General features: G+C 37.0%; 3 protein-coding genes across 3 annotated transcripts; 1 reads left to right on the top strand and 2 right to left on the bottom strand.

The window, feature by feature from the left end:
- Positions 1-1,103: 1,103 nt before the first annotated feature.
- LOC108777449 (zinc finger CCCH domain-containing protein 13) lies at positions 1,104-5,264 on the top strand. Its single transcript, XM_018544358.1, has 4 exons — positions 1,104-1,184; positions 1,488-1,655; positions 1,845-4,820; positions 5,016-5,264. Exons 2-4 carry the CDS (start codon positions 1,492-1,494, stop codon positions 5,056-5,058), a joined length of 3,183 nt encoding a protein of 1,060 aa, XP_018399860.1. The 5' UTR covers positions 1,104-1,184; positions 1,488-1,491; the 3' UTR covers positions 5,059-5,264.
- A 996-nt stretch (positions 5,265-6,260) lies between these two features.
- LOC108777454 (centrosomal protein of 162 kDa) lies at positions 6,261-12,019 on the bottom strand. The gene is made up of 6 exons (XM_018544364.1): positions 11,906-12,019; positions 11,483-11,764; positions 11,249-11,348; positions 7,387-10,958; positions 7,024-7,185; positions 6,261-6,952 (listed from the first exon to the last, which is right to left on the bottom strand). The coding sequence occupies exons 1-6, from the start codon at positions 11,942-11,944 to the stop codon at positions 6,728-6,730; spliced, it is 4,380 nt and encodes a 1,459-aa protein (XP_018399866.1). The 5' UTR covers positions 11,945-12,019; the 3' UTR covers positions 6,261-6,727.
- Positions 12,020-13,922: 1,903 nt separating this feature from the next.
- On the bottom strand, positions 13,923-18,212 carry LOC108777453 (uncharacterized). The gene is made up of 2 exons (XM_018544363.1): positions 18,090-18,212; positions 13,923-15,460 (listed from the first exon to the last, which is right to left on the bottom strand). Exons 1-2 carry the CDS (start codon positions 18,210-18,212, stop codon positions 13,946-13,948), a joined length of 1,638 nt encoding a protein of 545 aa, XP_018399865.1. The 3' UTR covers positions 13,923-13,945.
- Positions 18,213-18,825: the final 613 nt, after the last annotated feature.

Here is an 18,825-nt window from a genome sequence, read left to right as displayed (position 1 = left end):
GACACATGTAAGAGATAAAATGGTCTGAAGCAAAAATGAAGGAAATTAAATGATATTTTGAACGGCACCATTGGTTTTATAATCAAACTTTATTTACACCTTATAGAAAATAAAAACTGTAAATAGGTCCGATTTAAACCACTTTACCCTATATATTTCCAGATATCAGAGAAAATTTAGAAAAAACTCTTCAAATCCTCGAATTGAGAAAAAAAACATTTTTTTTCTGTTTCATTTTTGGTCCAGAAAAATTTTTAAAAGTTCCTTTCAGAAATATTAGATTCCTAAATTAACTTTTATATAGAAAATAGAACATAATTGTAGTATATTGTCAAAATGCATTTATCACAAACAAATAAATTTTTATTAAGATTAGGTAATTTTTTAAATTTAGATTTTGATTTAAAATTTACTTTTTAGAATTTCATTTTCTTCTATATTATACTTTCTAAACATTAATTTACTATTTTTTTTATTATTTTTAGACAGATCAAAATCTTTAATATAATGAATTAAATATTGATAAAATTATTCAAATTTATGACATTAATTATACACATTATACACATTAATTGCTATACAAACAACGAATTACAAGATTTACAGAAAAATTTAATTATAGAAATTTTACAAACTGTAGCAGATTTAATACGAAACTTTAAAACCGGTATAACTAATTATTTAACTATCATAAATTTTCGTACCGTTTGTACGAATTTAACAACTCTCAAATATTGGATTTATTGGACTGAAATAGATTTTGCTTAATGATTTTATCCGAGTGTGATTTCGATCCTTTGGAATTAAGCTTCAACGTGTTAAAGGACACCCACGCACGACCTCCACCCCATAGACAACCCGATTCGTAATTTTCCACCTGGTTAAACCGAATGCATTGCGGTTTTCCAATCTTTTCGTTCGCAACATTGCCCGTCTGTGCTTTGTTCACGCTGATCTTGTCACGTTGGCGTATGGGGGCACCATGTGGTCGTCGCTGATAAGCGGCGAATTGCGCTTTTATCAAATTACGAGGCGACTCCTGCGAGTATAAAAGCCACTCCCTCGGGACGTCCGGCGTCAGCAGCTTTCTGGAGCACCAACGAGAAGCACTTCTCACGGGAAGACTTGAAGAGCCTTTCGAGATACCTCACAAAGCTTGGTCGCGACAGCTCTTAGTTCCTCAGGTATGATACTTCTTATTGTTGCGAGATACCGCGATGTCCTTGAGTTATTGATAAAATCCGTCGCAAAAAGTTTCACTCTAAATTTCAATTAGAGATATTGTTCAACAAAAAACTACGGAAAAGATAATGTTAAGTATATTATATATATAAAAAATAGTTTTAATTTACTTTCCGAAAACTAATACTGTATTATTCATTTTTTTGTTTTTAATTATTTAATATTCGATTCACTTAACTTGATATGAATGGAGTAGTATTACTTTCTATCCTAATTAATTAAAAATGAATTACGATATTTTGCAGCAAGATGCGGCGTACGCGCCACGTAATGCTACCTGTACGATCCTGGCAGTACATTGGACTTCTGATAGTATCGCTGGCGTGTCTAACGTTAGGGTTGGTATCCAGAGATAGAGAAGGACATTCTGGCAGTCTCGCAGGTCCTGAACTCACGCATCGAGCTCCTCACGAGTATGAAATTAATTATTATTATTTTTTTGTTTAAAATCATAAATGTTTCTTGAATTACACATTGTGTCTTAAATTTCTAAATGCTTTTTTATTATGATATTCTTAAATGTCCTAAGAACTTTGTGCACTTATAAATCTTTTTAGAAATTACTTATTGTTTCAAAGATTATAGAAGAACATTATTTTTAGAGTGGACGCCTGTCCGAACTTGAATCCCTTCTTCAAAAGCCCGATTGCCGAACCGGAAAAAGTTACAAAACCGACGAATAATAATCATGAAATGAAAGTACCTGAATTCAGAGCATCTATGTCTCGAAAATCCGTACTTCCTCGATCATTGAGTCTGAATCGCTTGTCTAGGAGTGATTTACAGGAAACCAGAGAGCGACTTTCTAGAAACCGAGATCTGAGGACAGTCGAGAGACTTTCAAGATCGACGAGTCGCGTATCTAACGACGAATCTGTCAACCGTGTTCGAGAATCCCGATTCAGGACAATCGCACAATCCCGCGACGCCAGGAACTCGGTCGATCTCGTCACTCGACTCTCTCGATCGCGGGATTTGTCTAACCGAGCAACCGATCATCGTTTTACCGAGCAAAATTTCGAGCGACGTCTAAACGGTCCTACAAATTCCCGACTTGAAAATCGTCGATCGCGATCCACGGAACGGCGGGAGTTTAACGAAATCGCGCGACGACAAAACCGCGTTGATCGATCAATGGATCGGCGAGATTCTTTAAACCTTCAACGTCGTACAAGCGATTATCACGACCATCAATCACTCCCAGAGCGACGAATCAATCGGCAAGAATTTCGCAAAATCTTAGTTGGTGAACATCGAGATCTGACGCGAAATCGTATTCCGAATTATCGATCTGAGATACGCGAACGTAGATCTGTCGAGCGTCGCATGTCAATCGAACATCGAGATGTGGAACGATCGGATCGTCGGGAGGATCACAAAAATCTTCCGAAATCAGCAAGATTCGCACGAGGAGATATTGATCGCAACAATAATATGGATCGCCGAAACCGCGAACGGTCTCTGGAAAATCGCCGAACTCTTCTCGATCGCGTTGCTAATAAAGAACATAGATCGCGATTATCGGTCGCTACTAGAAATTCTCGTGGAGATCTTGTTAAATCTGACGATCGTCAAACGTTGTCTCGATCGATGGAACGCTCAGGTGTCGACAATATCAATCGCGAAACTCTTAGCAGACGTGTTCGATCAGTTGAATTCAACACCGGGAGAACCGGGGAACGCAGATCGTCCTTCGAACGTAGATCATTGGACCAATCCGTGGAACGTCACGAAATAGATCACGTGGAACACCGGAAAGCTGAGAATCGTTTTGGCGATCGAAAATCCGTTGATCGAATGTCGCGGTCTATCCGAGCTTCATCCGAGGATTTGCGTCGAGAAAGGATCAATCGCTCACGAAGGACCACAAGCCGTCGTGACACACGTGAAAATACAGCTGTTAGGGAGAATTATAAAATAGCACGATCACGTTATAATGTCGAAGAAACCGTAAATCGAGAACGAATTAGAGAGAGATTCGCACGATCCTCTCGTTCAGTTGATCGTAGTTCGGTAGATCGTCGAGAAATCGCGAAAATCAGAGACTCCAGAGATTACAATCATAAATCGCGCGATTCTGCAGCAGAACGACGAGGTTCGACTCAGGAAGGACGAGAAAGGATGAATCAATTACGCGAAGAACAAAGGATTGTCTCTCAGAAATCACGTGAAACCGACCGACGTACATCCGAACGAAGAGTTCCGGAAAGGCGAGTTTTGGAGCGACGAATCACTTTGAATTCAGCACGTCTCGATTCGCGAAGATCGTCGGAACGAAGGATCGATGATAGCTTGATATCGCGTGAAGGATCCAGATTGGTAGACCGTTTGGAACGAAGTCCGGAAACACGAATTTCTCGCGGAAGAATCCTAGAAAAACGATCTATTCCTAATTCTCGAAGATCTTCGGAACGAAGGATCAATGACAATTCTAAATCGCGCGAAGAATTCAGATTAGCAGAAAGAAGTTCAGAACCAATTCCAGAAACACGAGTTTCTCGCGGAAAAATCCTAGAAAGGCGATCTACTCTTGATTCTCGAAGATCTTCAGAACGAAGGATCAACAATTTGAGATCACGCGAAGGATTCAGACTAGCAGATCGACGTTTAGAACGAAGCCCGAAAATAGGAATTTCTCGCGGAAGAATCCTAGAAGAACGATCTACTGTCGACTCTCGAAGATCTTTAGAACGAAGGGTCAATGACAATTCTAAATCGCGCGAAGAATTCAGACTAGCGGACCGACGTTCGGAACGAAATCTGGAATCGCGAATTTCTCGCGGAAGAATCTTAGAAAGACAATCTACTGTCGACTCTCAAAGATCTTTAGAACGAAGGATCGACGATAATTTGAAATTACGTGAAGAATCCAGGCTAGCAGACCAACGTTCGGAACAAAGTTTAGAATCGCGAGTTTCTCACGGAAGAATCCTGGAAAAGCGATCTATTCTCGATGCTCAAAGGTCTTCAGAACGAAGGAATGGTGACAGCTCAAGATTGCGTGAAAAATCAAAGATACAGGAACGACGCGTGGAACGAAACTCCGAATCGCGAAATTTGATGCTTTCAATGCAGCGCAAAGCAAATTCTAAAACAGCATCTCTCGAGAACCAGGCTCTACGTTCATCAGAAACGCGACGCGAGATCAGACGTCTCTCAAAGCTCCGAATGGCTCAATCAGTCGAGAATCGACCCGTCGAGTTTCGTGAAAGAGAGTCCATCAGACACTTGCGTCAGAGATCGGCGAGGAACATCGAGGACTCATCGCGACTTTCTTCTCTTCGCCGAGTCACCCGTGTACCTGAACAAAATCGCGAACAACGAAGATTGTCTGCTGAGAGGACATTTACTAGAACCGTAGACAATGAACGATTATCCGCAAAACGGGAACAAAACTTGCAGAACGTACGCATTGAAAGAAATATGGAAATCGGAGCAAAAATCGTTCCGAACTTGATGAAGGACTATGAATTTTTCAAATATCCTATGGCTTACGATATTATGAGGCAAGCTTTCATCGTGGCATTATGTACTGTTTATGGATTTTCCCTCTATAATGGAAAAAAGTCTTCTCTTGGGTAAGCTATTAAAATTACTGGAATTCCTTAGAACGCAAACTATAAATAATAAAATGTTATGATTTTATTATGATTTAGCTTATGCTAAATAAAAAAACTATAATTCTCAAAATAAATTATCAATAATAAAAAAGTAATTTTAAAAATGACATGAATAAAATAGAATTCTTAACATATGTTGTATTGTTCTTGCAGCAACAACATAATCCAGCATATCCAGCGTTTCATGATTTGGTAAAATAAGATATAATCGGCTACTGAACAACGGCATTGAAAATCGCTATTCTCTGGATCTCTGCTTGTGTCGATCATTATTTTATGAATTAAGATATTACGTTGCAATATGTGTGTAATGTTCCTAAGAATAATCAGAATGTAGATTAATGTAGATTAATGTACAGCTCATATATGTCCTGTAGAAACGTGTATATCTAAAAAGATATATTTTGTGCGAAAATAAAATAGTTGCAGTAGTAGTTAAACTTTGAAAACATTTTTCAAAAAACCTTTCAATATTTTTTACTATTAAAAAAAATAACATACATACACGTATACCTTATATTTTAGATTTTAATTTACTCAACGGAAAATATTAACTGCGTTATGTTACCAGGTATTGAAACGACGAAAATATTGAACGACGAAAAGATTCGGCGAAAAGATTAAATTTATTAAAGTTATAATTTTAAATTTTGTACATTGCGTGTGATAAGTTTAAATCTATTTAGAAAAAGAATGTGATTGTGTACTTCAATGTAACCGGGTCTTAGGAAGATAATTGTCTTCAAGATTTTGCTGATTTTGTGTTGAAAATACGAAAGATAGGCATGTTCTATGTTGCTGATTACTCATCCTTAAGTCTCGGTTGCATCAATTGTGCGGTGTGCTTGCGTCTAAACGCATACAAACAAGGCTACATTTCACGAAATTATCAGCTAGGCTTGGCAACAGTAATAAACTAGAGTACTTACGATACGATATACATGATATAGTCGGACAATTCGACTTCGTTGATCGCGAATAAACCGACGTAGAGTATTATCCGGAATAAATATAGCGATTTATCTCTTATAACGCCTATATGTACAGCAAAGTTTCGAAAAAATTATCCGTAAAAAACTAGATATTATTCAACTTTGGAAGAAATCCTTACGAAGATGTTTCTATATATCTCTATTTTTTTCTTTTTCTTCTGTCCAATTGTCATGCTATACATTTTATTATAAGAAAACAAGCTGTAGCAACATCAATTTGGAGAAATGTTGCAAACAGCCATGCCATTTTATTCGGAATCAATAAATAAAAATAAATTAATAAAAAAATATCTACTCCTAAAAATATATGACTTAGTCTAAAAATTATTTTGATTCAATAAAATAGATTATGCTAATAGCGGGCAGTGTTCCCAGACATTGCACGCGAGTGGCAAGAAAATTGGCGACGGAAAGAGATCGAAAAAGTTTGTAATTTAATCGTACGTTCGTTCGTTATTATAGATATTAACGATAATGTTATACAGTAGAGTTTTTCTCTTTGGCAGTGATCCGAGCCTACCGAATCCTTTGCGAGCTCTGTATGTACTGATGGACAACTTTTCGCAGAAAAGATATTAACGGTATCACGGACGCAAAAAAGAAGATTGTGTATAGTTCTCATTAATTATGGAAGAGAATTTGGTCGATAAAAGTATCGACCAAAGATTTTGGCTGAGTGTCGCGAACGAACGCGTTTATGTAACCTATACTTCGATACCTAAAGTATTTAATGCCTCTTTCGAATTATTTAAACTATATCGCGAATCTTATTCTTGTAAAAATTATCACAATATTCGATGATAAATCGATAACCATCAAATGCGCTGCATGACTATTTTTTTCGCTGCGAGACGACTTTTCGATTCAGTGAGATCAATGAACGTTAGTGATCTCTTGTAGCATTCCTAATATATGATCGAGCTCTTGCCGGAAATAGCAGAGCTGCCGATTTTTACCCTTTTCGTTTTTGCAGTCTTTGCACTGCGTTCGATTCCTTAGTAAATCGCGAATTAACGTCTGCAAAGTCATCTCTCTGCTTTCATGCCGTTGCTGGAGGATTGTTATCTTGTCTTGTAACAATTGCAACTGTTCTGTTCCCTGAAACAGAAATATCATCAATGTCATAGCTGTTTTAAAGAAACTACCTTAATCGACTATTTTTCACATACCGGCGTTGATAAGTATTTGACTTTCTCGGTCAGTGACTTCACTTTATTCTCCAAATGCTCTCTTTCGGTTTTCAATATGATCACCTGCTCCTTGTAATCTCTAAATTTTTCGACCTGTTCTTTTAAGTGCGATATAATTGCTCCCTGAGTATTAATTTGACCCTATTAATAATAAAAGTTATAAAATAGTAAAAATTCCTAGCCATGGCAAATCTAAATATATTAAGACATAAGCAAAGCAGACTTGTATTCAAATAAACGAAGTAAAGATTTATTCTACTTAAAAACTATAAGGTTTTTCTTGTGCGACTAGATAATAAATAAAATAAGGAACAGGCCAAGTGCTCGCTAAGCGTTACAAACCTGCAACTTTACCGCTTTAGAATCTCCAATTTTAACACTGTATTCTTTCACAAGAGTGGCCATTTCTCGCTCATGTTCCTCTTGCAAGAGATTCAAATCGTGCAGCCGCTTGCTCTTCAGCGCCATGAAATCCTTGTTTATTTTGCTCAGCTCCTCCTTCAAAATATCATTTTCATTTGTCAATTTCTTGATAACTCCGTTCTTGCCATTCTCCGTGTACTGCACCGGATCGTATAACTTTGGCGTTGACGACGACAACCTCTGCGTGTCGGAAACATGCCCGTTCTGATAAACATTCGAATTCTGATCATTTCCTTCACCATTCTTCATTCCTCGGAACACCTTATCGAAATCCATACTCCTGAAGCTCCTACGATCGTTCAACAATTTCTCCCGCTCTTTTTGCAATCGACGATTCGTCTTCTGAAGCTCCTGATATTCCTTGGTTATCTTCGAAACCGTTTTGTCCTTGTTCGCAATTTCCACCTTCAGGCCTCTTATAGTAGCAATGAGATACGCGTCTTCCTTCGGATTTTGAGATTTCGGCCCAGCCTTTATCGTTTTCTGATCCTTTTTATCTTCCATGGTGGAAGCTTTGTCGTCTTTCTTGTTATTCTCTACGTTCTTGTTCTCGACGTATTTCACTGTCGTTTGCGTAAACATGTCATTGTATAATTTGTGTTCTTTCACAGTTGCTTCTAGCAGTTTTGCTTCTAACTCCATCACCTGGGTTGCATATTTCTCCTTCATATCGGAAAACTTTTTCTGCAAGTCAACCAAATTTTGCTGCGCGATATCCTCTTTATTTTTAATCTCGTTTTCGAGACTTGCTATTCTCTCCTCCAGAAGCTTTACCTTTTCGGAACCGATCTTATCCTGTTCCGAGTTGGCGGTCAGTATAAGAGCCGAAACTGAGTCGGGATTCTTCCTCTTGAGTATACGCTCTAACTCACGTACTTGTCTGTTCAGATCCATAACTTTCTTGTTGTCTAGAATAACCTGATCCTTGAGTCTCTGAGTCAGCTGCTTCTCACGCTCGACATGACTTTTGCTTATCCGTAATTTCTCTTGCATATTTCCTTCTCTGACTCTGAACTCCAACAGTTCCTTCTCCAACGGTGATATATCTTGCTGAAACTTCTCTAGCTCCCGTTTAGTCACGCGCAACTGCTCTGATTTAGAACTCAATTTGATGCTTAAATCCTCTATCTGTTTTTTAAATTCTAACTCTGTGGTGGTCATCACTTGCAACCGATCCGTAATAAAGTTGCTTTTCGCTTTCAGCTGTTCTTTAAACATATCCAATTCATCCGTGAGTAAACTGTTCTGTTGAATTAAATCATCATTCTTCAGCAAGAAATCGGCATTCTTCTCCTTCAGCTCCGATACCTCGAGATTCAACTTCAATGTCTCCTCCTGGAGATCCTTCACCCGATCAGTAAGCTGTTGCATGTCGTTTGTTTTCGATATCGTGCTCTTCTGCTTAGACTGTAAATTTTTCAATTCCTCTTGCATTCGTTTCGTATCTTGCATCAGTTTCTTGTTCTCGGTCTCGTAAGCGTGGATCAGGCTTTCCTGCTTTTCCAATTCCTGTTCTAGAAGAGTAATCTTCATGTCGTTCTTGACAGGAATTTCGACACGCCTTTCACTTAGAGAGAGCTCATCAACTCTTGCCTTTAAGATTATATTTTGTTTCTTTAAGGCAAACAGTTCTCCCTCAAAAGACGTACGCATATTCTCAATTTGACTCTTGTACATTTTTGCCTCTGTCTCCAACTGTTGTTTCAATAGTGCGTTCTTGTGTCTCTCCTCGCGACATAACATCTCCCAATCACGTTTTATTGGAATCTGTTTTGAATCTCCGGCGGCCATAAAATTTTTTCTATAATTATCAGGCGATTTTATTTGAGATCCTTTACATGCAGTTGGTAAGCTAGATGTGGATCCAACTTTAACGGAATCCAGTTTTGATCTTGAGGATGAGTTAGGTTTCAGCGCGACTTTAGGAATTGATCGGGATTGCACTTTCGGCTTTGCCGATAACTTTTTGGAAACTGCGTTTATAGGTTTCTTAGACACATCCAATGCTTTGTTCACCCTGACATTTTCGAGAGATGATCTTAAAGGAGGTTGGCATAAGAGATCATAGCTTTTAGACTTGCAAAATCTTATTTCTTTTTTCGATTGCTTATTGCTTGGTGCACTAACAATGCGGTCAGTTTTAGGTATATCTATTGCTTTACTCGAAACGCCATGATCAGGTACTTCTTGATAATGCATCTTCGAAGTCTTTGATACATTAACGGTATATGAATTTTCCGCTTTCGTATCAACCTTCGTTTCTGAACAAGTAGATTCCTTGTACGCCGAATCAGCTTTCTCTGTGTTCTCCTTCACAATACTTTCACTCAACTTTTCAGCCATAAGTTTGGGTATTGCATCCGCAAATAATTCCAATCGCGGCGTCAATCCTACTGTATATAATTCACTTTCAGAATTAACTGCCTTTTTATTGGTTTCTGTTATATTTTTATTGCTCTCTCTCTCCATGACTTTCGATGCAGTCTTTTTAGACTCATTCTTAGATTGCTTTAATGTTTTCCCACTTGACTGAGAATTTTGTGATCCTTTATGTTGTCCTTCGCTCATACTGGAATCGCTCTCATTAATTTCATGATCCATGTGTGCACTGTTAATGGCCGGTAATTCTTTTTCTAATATTTCGGAAAATTCTCTTTCTGGGAATTCTGGTGTCTTGCCACTTGCTAATTGACTTTCCTTAGTCAATATCACTTCGCCATTAGTAGATTTTAAAAAGAGATCGTACATCGCATTAGGTTCTTTTGATTCCAGCTCTGTTTTGTCTGTATTTTGTCCTTGAAGCAGCTTCAAGAAATGCGAGAAATCTTCTTGTCCGAAACTGGAACTTGCGGACATTCCGCCCTCCGCCTTCTCTTTAGATCTTCTCAGTAAATCCTCGAAAAAGTCCTTATCCACATCTGTGATCTCTTTTTGTAGATTCTCTTTCTCCATTTCAATTTTTTTTGCGCTCTTTAGTTCTTCGGACTTGGAATGTCTCTCAATCGGATCGTCCAAATCGGAACTACTTGATATTTCTACTTTTTGTTCCTCGAACTTTTTTCTTTGAAGTTCCAGCGTTTTCGGTGGTTTCAAATTATTCAGATTTTCATAAACAATCTCGAATCCGGGACTGTTCTCCCGTTTTCTCTCGTTTCTTGGACTCCTTTTTATTTTTTCTGTTTCTTTATGCACTTCTTCCTCTATTAATTGAAAAATGTCAGCTTCTAATTGCCTCACTCTGCTCAAACTTTCGTCTTCATTTTCTGGCACTAGAGTATCGGATTTCGATATACTTTTTGACAGAGTGTTACAATTTTTTCTGACCAACTTCTCAGCTTCTTCTAATAATTCTTCCACAGACTTCTCTTCTTCTGTAGGATTCTTATTAGAACCACCAGACTTTGTACGTTCAGGACAAGAATTAGGACTTAATGCTCCAGCAATCTTGCTCATTTCTTCCAAAAAACTGCCGATATCTTCATCAGTGGCATCTGCATAAAACAATAATTAATCAAATGCAAACATCATAATTTATAAAGCTCTGGCTTCACATAAAAACTTACTGTACTTTTCTCATATAGTGTCTACTTTTGTTATATCATTAATTTATGAATTTTATATGTTGTAACATTGAAAATGACACAAGCGAGGTCAAAACGTCTGTTCTATTGTTTATAATTGTTTTATTTTTTATTATAAAATATATAATTTGGATCGTAGCCCTATTATATTCTTTATTTTTATTTTATTGAACCATACTCTTTATATTATAAAAACTTACTTTCAAAATCTGATGGATATTTATCAAAAGCTGCAGATGCGAGTATATCGCATAATGTATCATCCTTGTCTTTTGCTTCTCCTTCGCTTTTGGATGTTGTCTAAGAGATTTAAAAACGTTAATAAAATTATTTAAACCAACATATAATGATAGAAAATAAAATCAATTAAAAATATCACATTTAACAAAAAATGCTTTGTTGTGGCATCAATACTACTTGTTTTGAATAATTACCTTGCACATCCTCTCTTTCTCGAGAAACTCTTTCATAGAGGAGCTGACGTCCGACAAAGGAATAGGAGACTGCTTTGATTTCGCATCTACATTCTTGGTATTCAGGACACCCAGACGTGTCTCAGGTCTCTTCAACCACCACTTATCCGGTGTATTTTTTTTATCAGTCGACAATTGTTCGGCTTCCTTGATAATTTTAGGTTTCTCTTTAATACGAACTGAGTTCTCTCCAATGCTTAGACTTATGGAAGATCCCAAAGTGTCATCCTCCGTGGAAATTAACTGAAAGAAGCAGATACAAAACTCTTCATTTCGCGAAAAGATAAGTTATACGTTTGAAATCTCATAGAACGATCAACAATTAAGAGATGAGTTTAGGTTAAGCGCGCGACTTGCGGGTGTATAACAGCGCGTGAAACTTACGTCTTCGATTCGCGGCGATTTTCGGGCGTCTGAAGACATCTCGCCTTCTCTCGGCCGTAATTAAACAAAGTCAATCCGCCGTGTACAACCGGTCATTCCTTACGAACCGCTTGACACCTGCCATACTTTTTGTTTGTTTGTTAGCAGTAATTCGTTCGGTTGCCACAATGCTGCGTCCGCTGCGATCGCACAACGACGAGATGGAAGGGGGGAATAATTCCCTTTGAGAGATTTTACATGTCTACTAACAGAGAGAGAGAGGTTTCTCTCTACTACTATTTAAGAAAAAGGATGTTATACTCTACAAAATATTTTATTTCTTTAGTAAAAATTATAAAGTCGCAATTGTTACGAAACTAGAAATTATTTAAAAAAAAAAAAGGATTATATAGATAAAATATTTTATCTCTCTAGTAAAAATTATAAAATTACAATTGTTACGAAACATAATTAGAAAATTAGAAATGATTAATTTTTTAAAACATTTTATTACTGTTTCAGTTACCGTGTCCATTTTATATAACACTGTCAGTATTGTTTAATATTAAATATTACATATAGAGTTTTAAGAAGAGAAAAACGACGGGATCAGTAGGACGGTGATTTTATAATTATTGCATAACTTAATCATTTACATGTGTATATATATATAATTATATAACATTTATTAATCTGTTAAATGATATGATAAAGATGTATCTACCCATTAACAGTAACTATTTTTTTATTTATGTATCGATAATTCAGAGAAACACTTTGCAACAATAAACGATTGCATAAACCTATGCAGTTAATATCGATAACTATGATGAATAAGACTTAACATAACATATTATTCAATTTAATTGTCAATAATGACAATGATAACAACGCTAGAAAAATAGAGTTGTAATTAATTATTTAATAAATCCGTTATATTCACTGCGTATGCCTAATACAGATTATTATACTCGGATACAAATAATTTGAATGTGTACCGCTAGTAAATATACATATATATATATCTATAAGTCTTTTTTACGCAGCGTAATGTAATTTGGAACAATCATCAAAACATGTAAGTATAGGAGATTGTAAATATTAATATATAAAATTCTGATGTAACAGTAGAAAGATCAATTTTCGATTATTATATCTTACATAATATGGAGTTCTTTAAAAGATCGGTCATTATTTTCATACATATATCACATGATTTCATCGAGAATATCGACATATAGTATAATATATATATATCTTTTGTGTGTGTGTGTCTCTCATAAAATATATATCTACTCTATCTCTATATTCGTCCAATTGTTTCTTAATCTTTGAAGGCGACTTGTGAATTTTTACTTAAAGTTTTAAGCGTATATTGTAACAATTGTCATAATTCAACTGACTTAAGCCAGTAAACAAGATCTAAGAATATACATGGATATATGTATGTATATCCATATGTATATTTAGATCTTGTTATATTATATATATAATACATAATATTATATAATATATATTATATATAGATATATATCGCTTACGCAAAATGATACAACAAAAATACAATAACGCGTAATATTAAATTTAAATGAAGTGCATTATGTACATACAGAATTATCTATATTTACTCTTGCACTTGATAATCTTAACATAATCTATTCCATTAAGAAAAAGAAAGTTAATATAATTAGATAGATAACATCAATATTACAAAAAATTTGATGAAATTGTTAAGGATAGGCACGTTTTATCGACTCGTCATCCTTATAGGATGTCTAAAACAAAAGCATCTTCCATTTTATGAGCGAAATATACGAAAGAAAAAGATTAGAAGCGAATTGAAGTATACGTACATATATGTACACACACACATATACATCATATATAAATACAGATTATCATACAATCTTGCAAATATTTCTTCTAACCATTTATATACCTTTACACTTTATCGCGAAATGTCTTAATCTTTTTCAAACATTAACAGAAATATCTAGAAGGCATTATAATCCTTCGAACGATTCTCAGACAGCTCGTAGATTTTGTGCTTGTGGCGAAAGATCAATCGTAGTAACATGCATGTAGTCTGAATAATTCTTTATTTATAAATCTGACGTTGCACGATTCGCAATAATGTTTAATATTTTCGGATAACTTCAGCATCGGTGATTTTTTCGTGTTTTTGTTGACCGTGTTCGTCAATTTTCTCGTCTGCAGTTTCTTCACTGACCACTCCGTGTTATTTCTTATCTTACCATTCCTCAGATAAATGTCCTGACTTCTCAAGTACTTTGGCGAATAATTTACTCTGAGAACCTTCTTTGCCTTAGCTAACCTATTCCTCACGATGTTGGAAAATGATTTTTGTTCGGTCAATTGAACCCGAAATTGCGACTTGAGATAGTCATCTTGCAGACTGATACTATTGTGGCTCGTCATTGCTTCAATCTTTGCGGGTAAGAACTTGCTCGGTAATTGTGGCGTCGTGTTGGTTGTTTCACTAAGCATTGTATTCTCCAAATCTCTATATAGAGTCTCTTGCTTTATCTTAAAATCCAAAGCATTCGATGTACTGTCGTTTTTCGAGCATAATTTCGAGCTTTCCTCGTCCAATTTGCGTTTCTTTGAGCGATAATCTGAAACCTTCTTTATCTTTGATTCCTGATAATCCACAACATTCCTTCTTGGCCTTAAGTTGCGTCCTTTAGACTCTTCTATTAACTCAACCTTGATATGCCGCATCAGCTCAACGTTTGGATAGGATATCGCCTCAGAAACATTTGACTTGGTCAATGTAGATGGCCTCGGATTAATACTCGATCTGGTTTTTTTGTGCTTGACCTGCGCATAATTCAGATTTTTTCTGGGTCTCAGGTTCCGCACTATTGTGTTCCTGGTTACCGGCTGATTCTTAAGAAGCGTTCCGAGTTTACCATGACAATGGTTTCGCGTTTCCGGAGTGGCATCTTTGGTACTCGTTACTGTAACAAGACAATCTCGTACATTTTCAACGGTGTTCTCGACAACGTTCTCGACATGCTGCAGACGATTCTGAGGGCAATCTGGGAATACCGACTGTGTAAAAAGATTTCTCTTAATCGATTTTAATTGTGCAGCGTCTTCGAAAGTCTTCTTCTGCGAGACATTTGCGATTCTGCCACATCTAGGCATTTGTCCTTGATAATTCTGACAGAGCTCCGATGTTCTTCTCGATCTGCTCTGATCTTTCTTATCACAGCAACATCGAGAGAACGTCGTGTATGTCAATCCGTTGTGAATGCTGTCGGCCGGGAACGTCACCGAGTTCATCGAGTTAATATAGTCGATGTTCTCCACCAACGGCTCCAACTCGTACACGTCATAGTCGAGCGGCTCTGCTTTGATCTCCTTCATGTTCTCGATATGCACCATCGGTACTCCAACTTTCTCCCTAACGCCACCCTTCCGCATCCACGATAGTTGACTTTTGAGCGCCGCATCCGTCTTCAGGCAGTTCATGTAGAATTTGTGGAATTCCTCCAACTTGTAGCTGCACCGGTGGCACATTTGCTTCGGCAATAAATCCATCTCGTGCACCTGAGAAACGCATAACAAAATACAGAATCAAAAAAACCTGCAAGCTACGAATTCTCGAAGGATCAACCGTCTGATTAAATTATTCGATTCTTATAAGCATACAATATTCCTATAATGTTATATGAATAATATTATTCACCTTTTTTAATATTCACATAACATTCTAGGAATATTGTATCTTAAGGTTCATTTAACTCAATTTTTTACGATCTTTTGTCAAGAAATTAATCAGAGAACAATAATCTAAATTTGAGTCGATTAAAAAAAATGTTGGAGACTTATGTTTTTCGAAGTTGTTAACAAATAAAGAAATGAAAAAAATCACCAAAGAGGTAACGCTAATTAAAATATTGTGCTCCACAAATTATATAATTTCATTTGATTTCATACAATTTCATCTGATTACAAATCATTTTTGTCATTTGGTAAAATAAACGATTTTATCTGATAGTACAAAATGATTTTTCGTGGTTATATATGTTATCGGAACTGAACACTTCGATTATTACGTAATTATTGATAAAAGGCAAAATACCGAATACCTGTGACATTGAATTGTCGTACGGAGAGAAAGAGAAATAAATGAGTGTGCGTTATTGCCCGAGGTAGATGTGGGTATGACGAGTGACATGCCATACAAGGAAACTTCCGTTCATTAACATTATCGCAACCACCGGTTACCCTTGCTAATTGCTTCAGAATAGTTTCGTATAATTACGAACGAGTCACAAATTTAATTAGAAAATTCGTAGTTTACGATTAATTGGAAAATAGATTTCTAGATTCTACAAGAAAAACAACCTTAATTTCAAAAGAAATTTTCATTGAACCAAAAAAATAATTTTTTTGAATACGAGCAGAGAAATATTTCTAATTGAGATTTTTTTTCAGTGTTATGATTTTTTTTCACCCTTTAAATATACAAAAACACAATATACTATAAATATAAAGCAAAAAATAGGGCAAATTTTAATTACATGATAATATTAAGTTGCATCTTCTTATCGAAATTTCGAATTAATCATTCCTTTTTATCATATACGTATGATAAAACATATGATAACATTTACACTATAATAGATTGGTTGTTTGAAGATATCGTATCTTAAGATCGTTCTTCGATTAATTTAGAAAATAATATTACCTAAATTTAATGTTATTTAAACTAAAAATAAATTGATTTGCTGAATCTGAGTTTAAATAAAGACAAGTCTCAAAAATGATATATTAATGATTTGTTATTTTATCCCTGAGATAAATATTCTTTTATGTATTTCATCACACATTTAGCATACTACTATATTTATTATTTTCAGACAATTATCAAAATTACTATTCTTATTATTCTTCTTATTGCATGTGCATATATTTATTACAATTAATGTATGATTCATTCTAAAATTATTAGTTTTTAAAAAATATTCTTTAAGATTAATTTTTAAAAGTGTTAAATAATAAGGCATTTTTGCAAAAATTTGCTAATATTTTTTATATTTATATCTACATTTCTCTTACAAAAATCCAATTTAATATTGGTTAATTTAATATTAAAAAACAATACTTAATTACTCATTTTAAGTACTAAACTATTATTTGGAGTTTAATAATTATAATCACCTTTCAGAATTAAATTTCTACATGAGATAAATAAGACGATAAATGTACTAATTATATATATTCCAAATATTCTATGATTTTTGTAAGGTTTGTGTGTCACCACCCCTAACACATCAAAAAAAGAAAAGAATTGCATTCACGTTTAGAAAATAGTATAATAGAAAACCGCAGTAAAAAGAATGTTCCAAAATGCGGCTAAACGTAAATGATCCAAAAGATCATCGATGCAAAAATTTGTGCGGCAAAAAATCACCACGAGGAACTCATGAAATCCATTTCAAGTCTGTCCTTTTCCCGCGCTTCGAATTATGCAACGTAATCCGCGCTCTCGACATTCAGAGTTACATTCATTTCGCGCGTAAAAACGATGATAACCTCACTTTTCGCAAATAAAAAAAAAAAAAAAAAAATTGAGAATTCGTTCCCATAACGAATCACGCTGAACCGCGATATCTTTCGCACGTGGTCGATGATGTGTGCTCCGCTCGCATACAAAGAGTACCCCCCGTCGACCCTTCTCGCCCCTCCACAAAAATAGCGGTATTATATCCTCCTTTGCCAACTCGACATGCAAACGCGGAAGTTCTTTTTTTTTTTTTCGTCGCAGAAACAGATGTACCGGCCAGGAATTGGAGCGTCGAATAGGAAAAAGGCGAAGGTGGAGGATCGAAAGAAAGCGCGCGTAAAGTCACGTTAGAGTGTGGCTGATAAAGAGAATGGACCACGCGTTTCGTAACGAGGTGGCAGATACGAGGGAGAGAGAGGGTGAGCATTACGCTATGCAAGGACGATGAGAGTGCATGAGAGAAGGGCACACGCGGGCGCGTACCCTCCGATTGGAGAAGGGAATCGTAAAAGGGGAGAAAGAAACAGAGAAGAGGAGGCGGAGAGAGGGCGCGAAGGAAGGAGCAAATGTATGTATCTCTCAGTAGGATGTATATGAGGCTCGCGCTTAAACGGGAAAGAGCGAGAGAGAGTGGGAGGGGGGAAGGGAGAAAGCGTAATGACGTACCATGATCGGCAGCACAGCGTTGATTTTCCGAACGTGATTCTCGCTCGTGTCGAAGATGTTGATCGAGATGCCGGAGTGCTGGCCGCAAAGGCGGCATACGCGGCTCGATTCGAGGGTCTCCATGCCGCAACTAGCCGCACGATGTCTCGAGAGTCACGCTACTCCTCCGTGCGTCGGCTTCGGTTACTCTCTCGCGCGCGCGTCGCCTCAGCACACAGCCCTCTCGCGCGCCACGACGACCGTCGCACGCGCGCGCGCCTCCACTCAGCTTCGCAGCTCTCGTTTTATCCGGCTGGTTGCCTCGCTGCCCTCACTCCCGTTGTCCTCGGTGCGCGCCCTGCCCTTGCTTTGCAGTTCGCAGTAAACACTGCAAACGCACCCATCCGCGTCCGCGCCCTACCCGCGAGAATCCAGAAAAGCGTCCACGAAAAGCGAAGAGGAGCGGATCCAGGGCGAATCGGAGCGAGAGAGAAGGAAACGTGGGGGAGGGGGGGGGGAGAGACTACGGGAGTATAGAGGACGAGAGAGGGAGGACGGTGGAGGTGTGCGTGATAAATCGCACAAAGCTTGATAACATGACGCTGCGAGACGCGGGTCGATCGGCCGGTAATCGACCCACGGACTGGACGGAACTAGGCGAACTAAGCGCTGGTAATATCTGATCCGTGCACGCGAGCGCGAGATCGATCGGCGTCGCTATACTCAATAATTATAATCCGAGCTACCTTTCAGGTTT

This window comes from Cyphomyrmex costatus, unplaced genomic scaffold (genome assembly GCF_001594065.2).
Source record: "Cyphomyrmex costatus isolate MS0001 unplaced genomic scaffold, Ccosl1.0 scaffold43, whole genome shotgun sequence".
Lineage (NCBI taxonomy): Eukaryota > Metazoa > Arthropoda > Insecta > Hymenoptera > Formicidae > Cyphomyrmex > Cyphomyrmex costatus.
The sequence above is the reverse complement of the archived record's forward strand: the minus strand, read 5'-3'. Positions and strand labels throughout refer to the sequence as shown.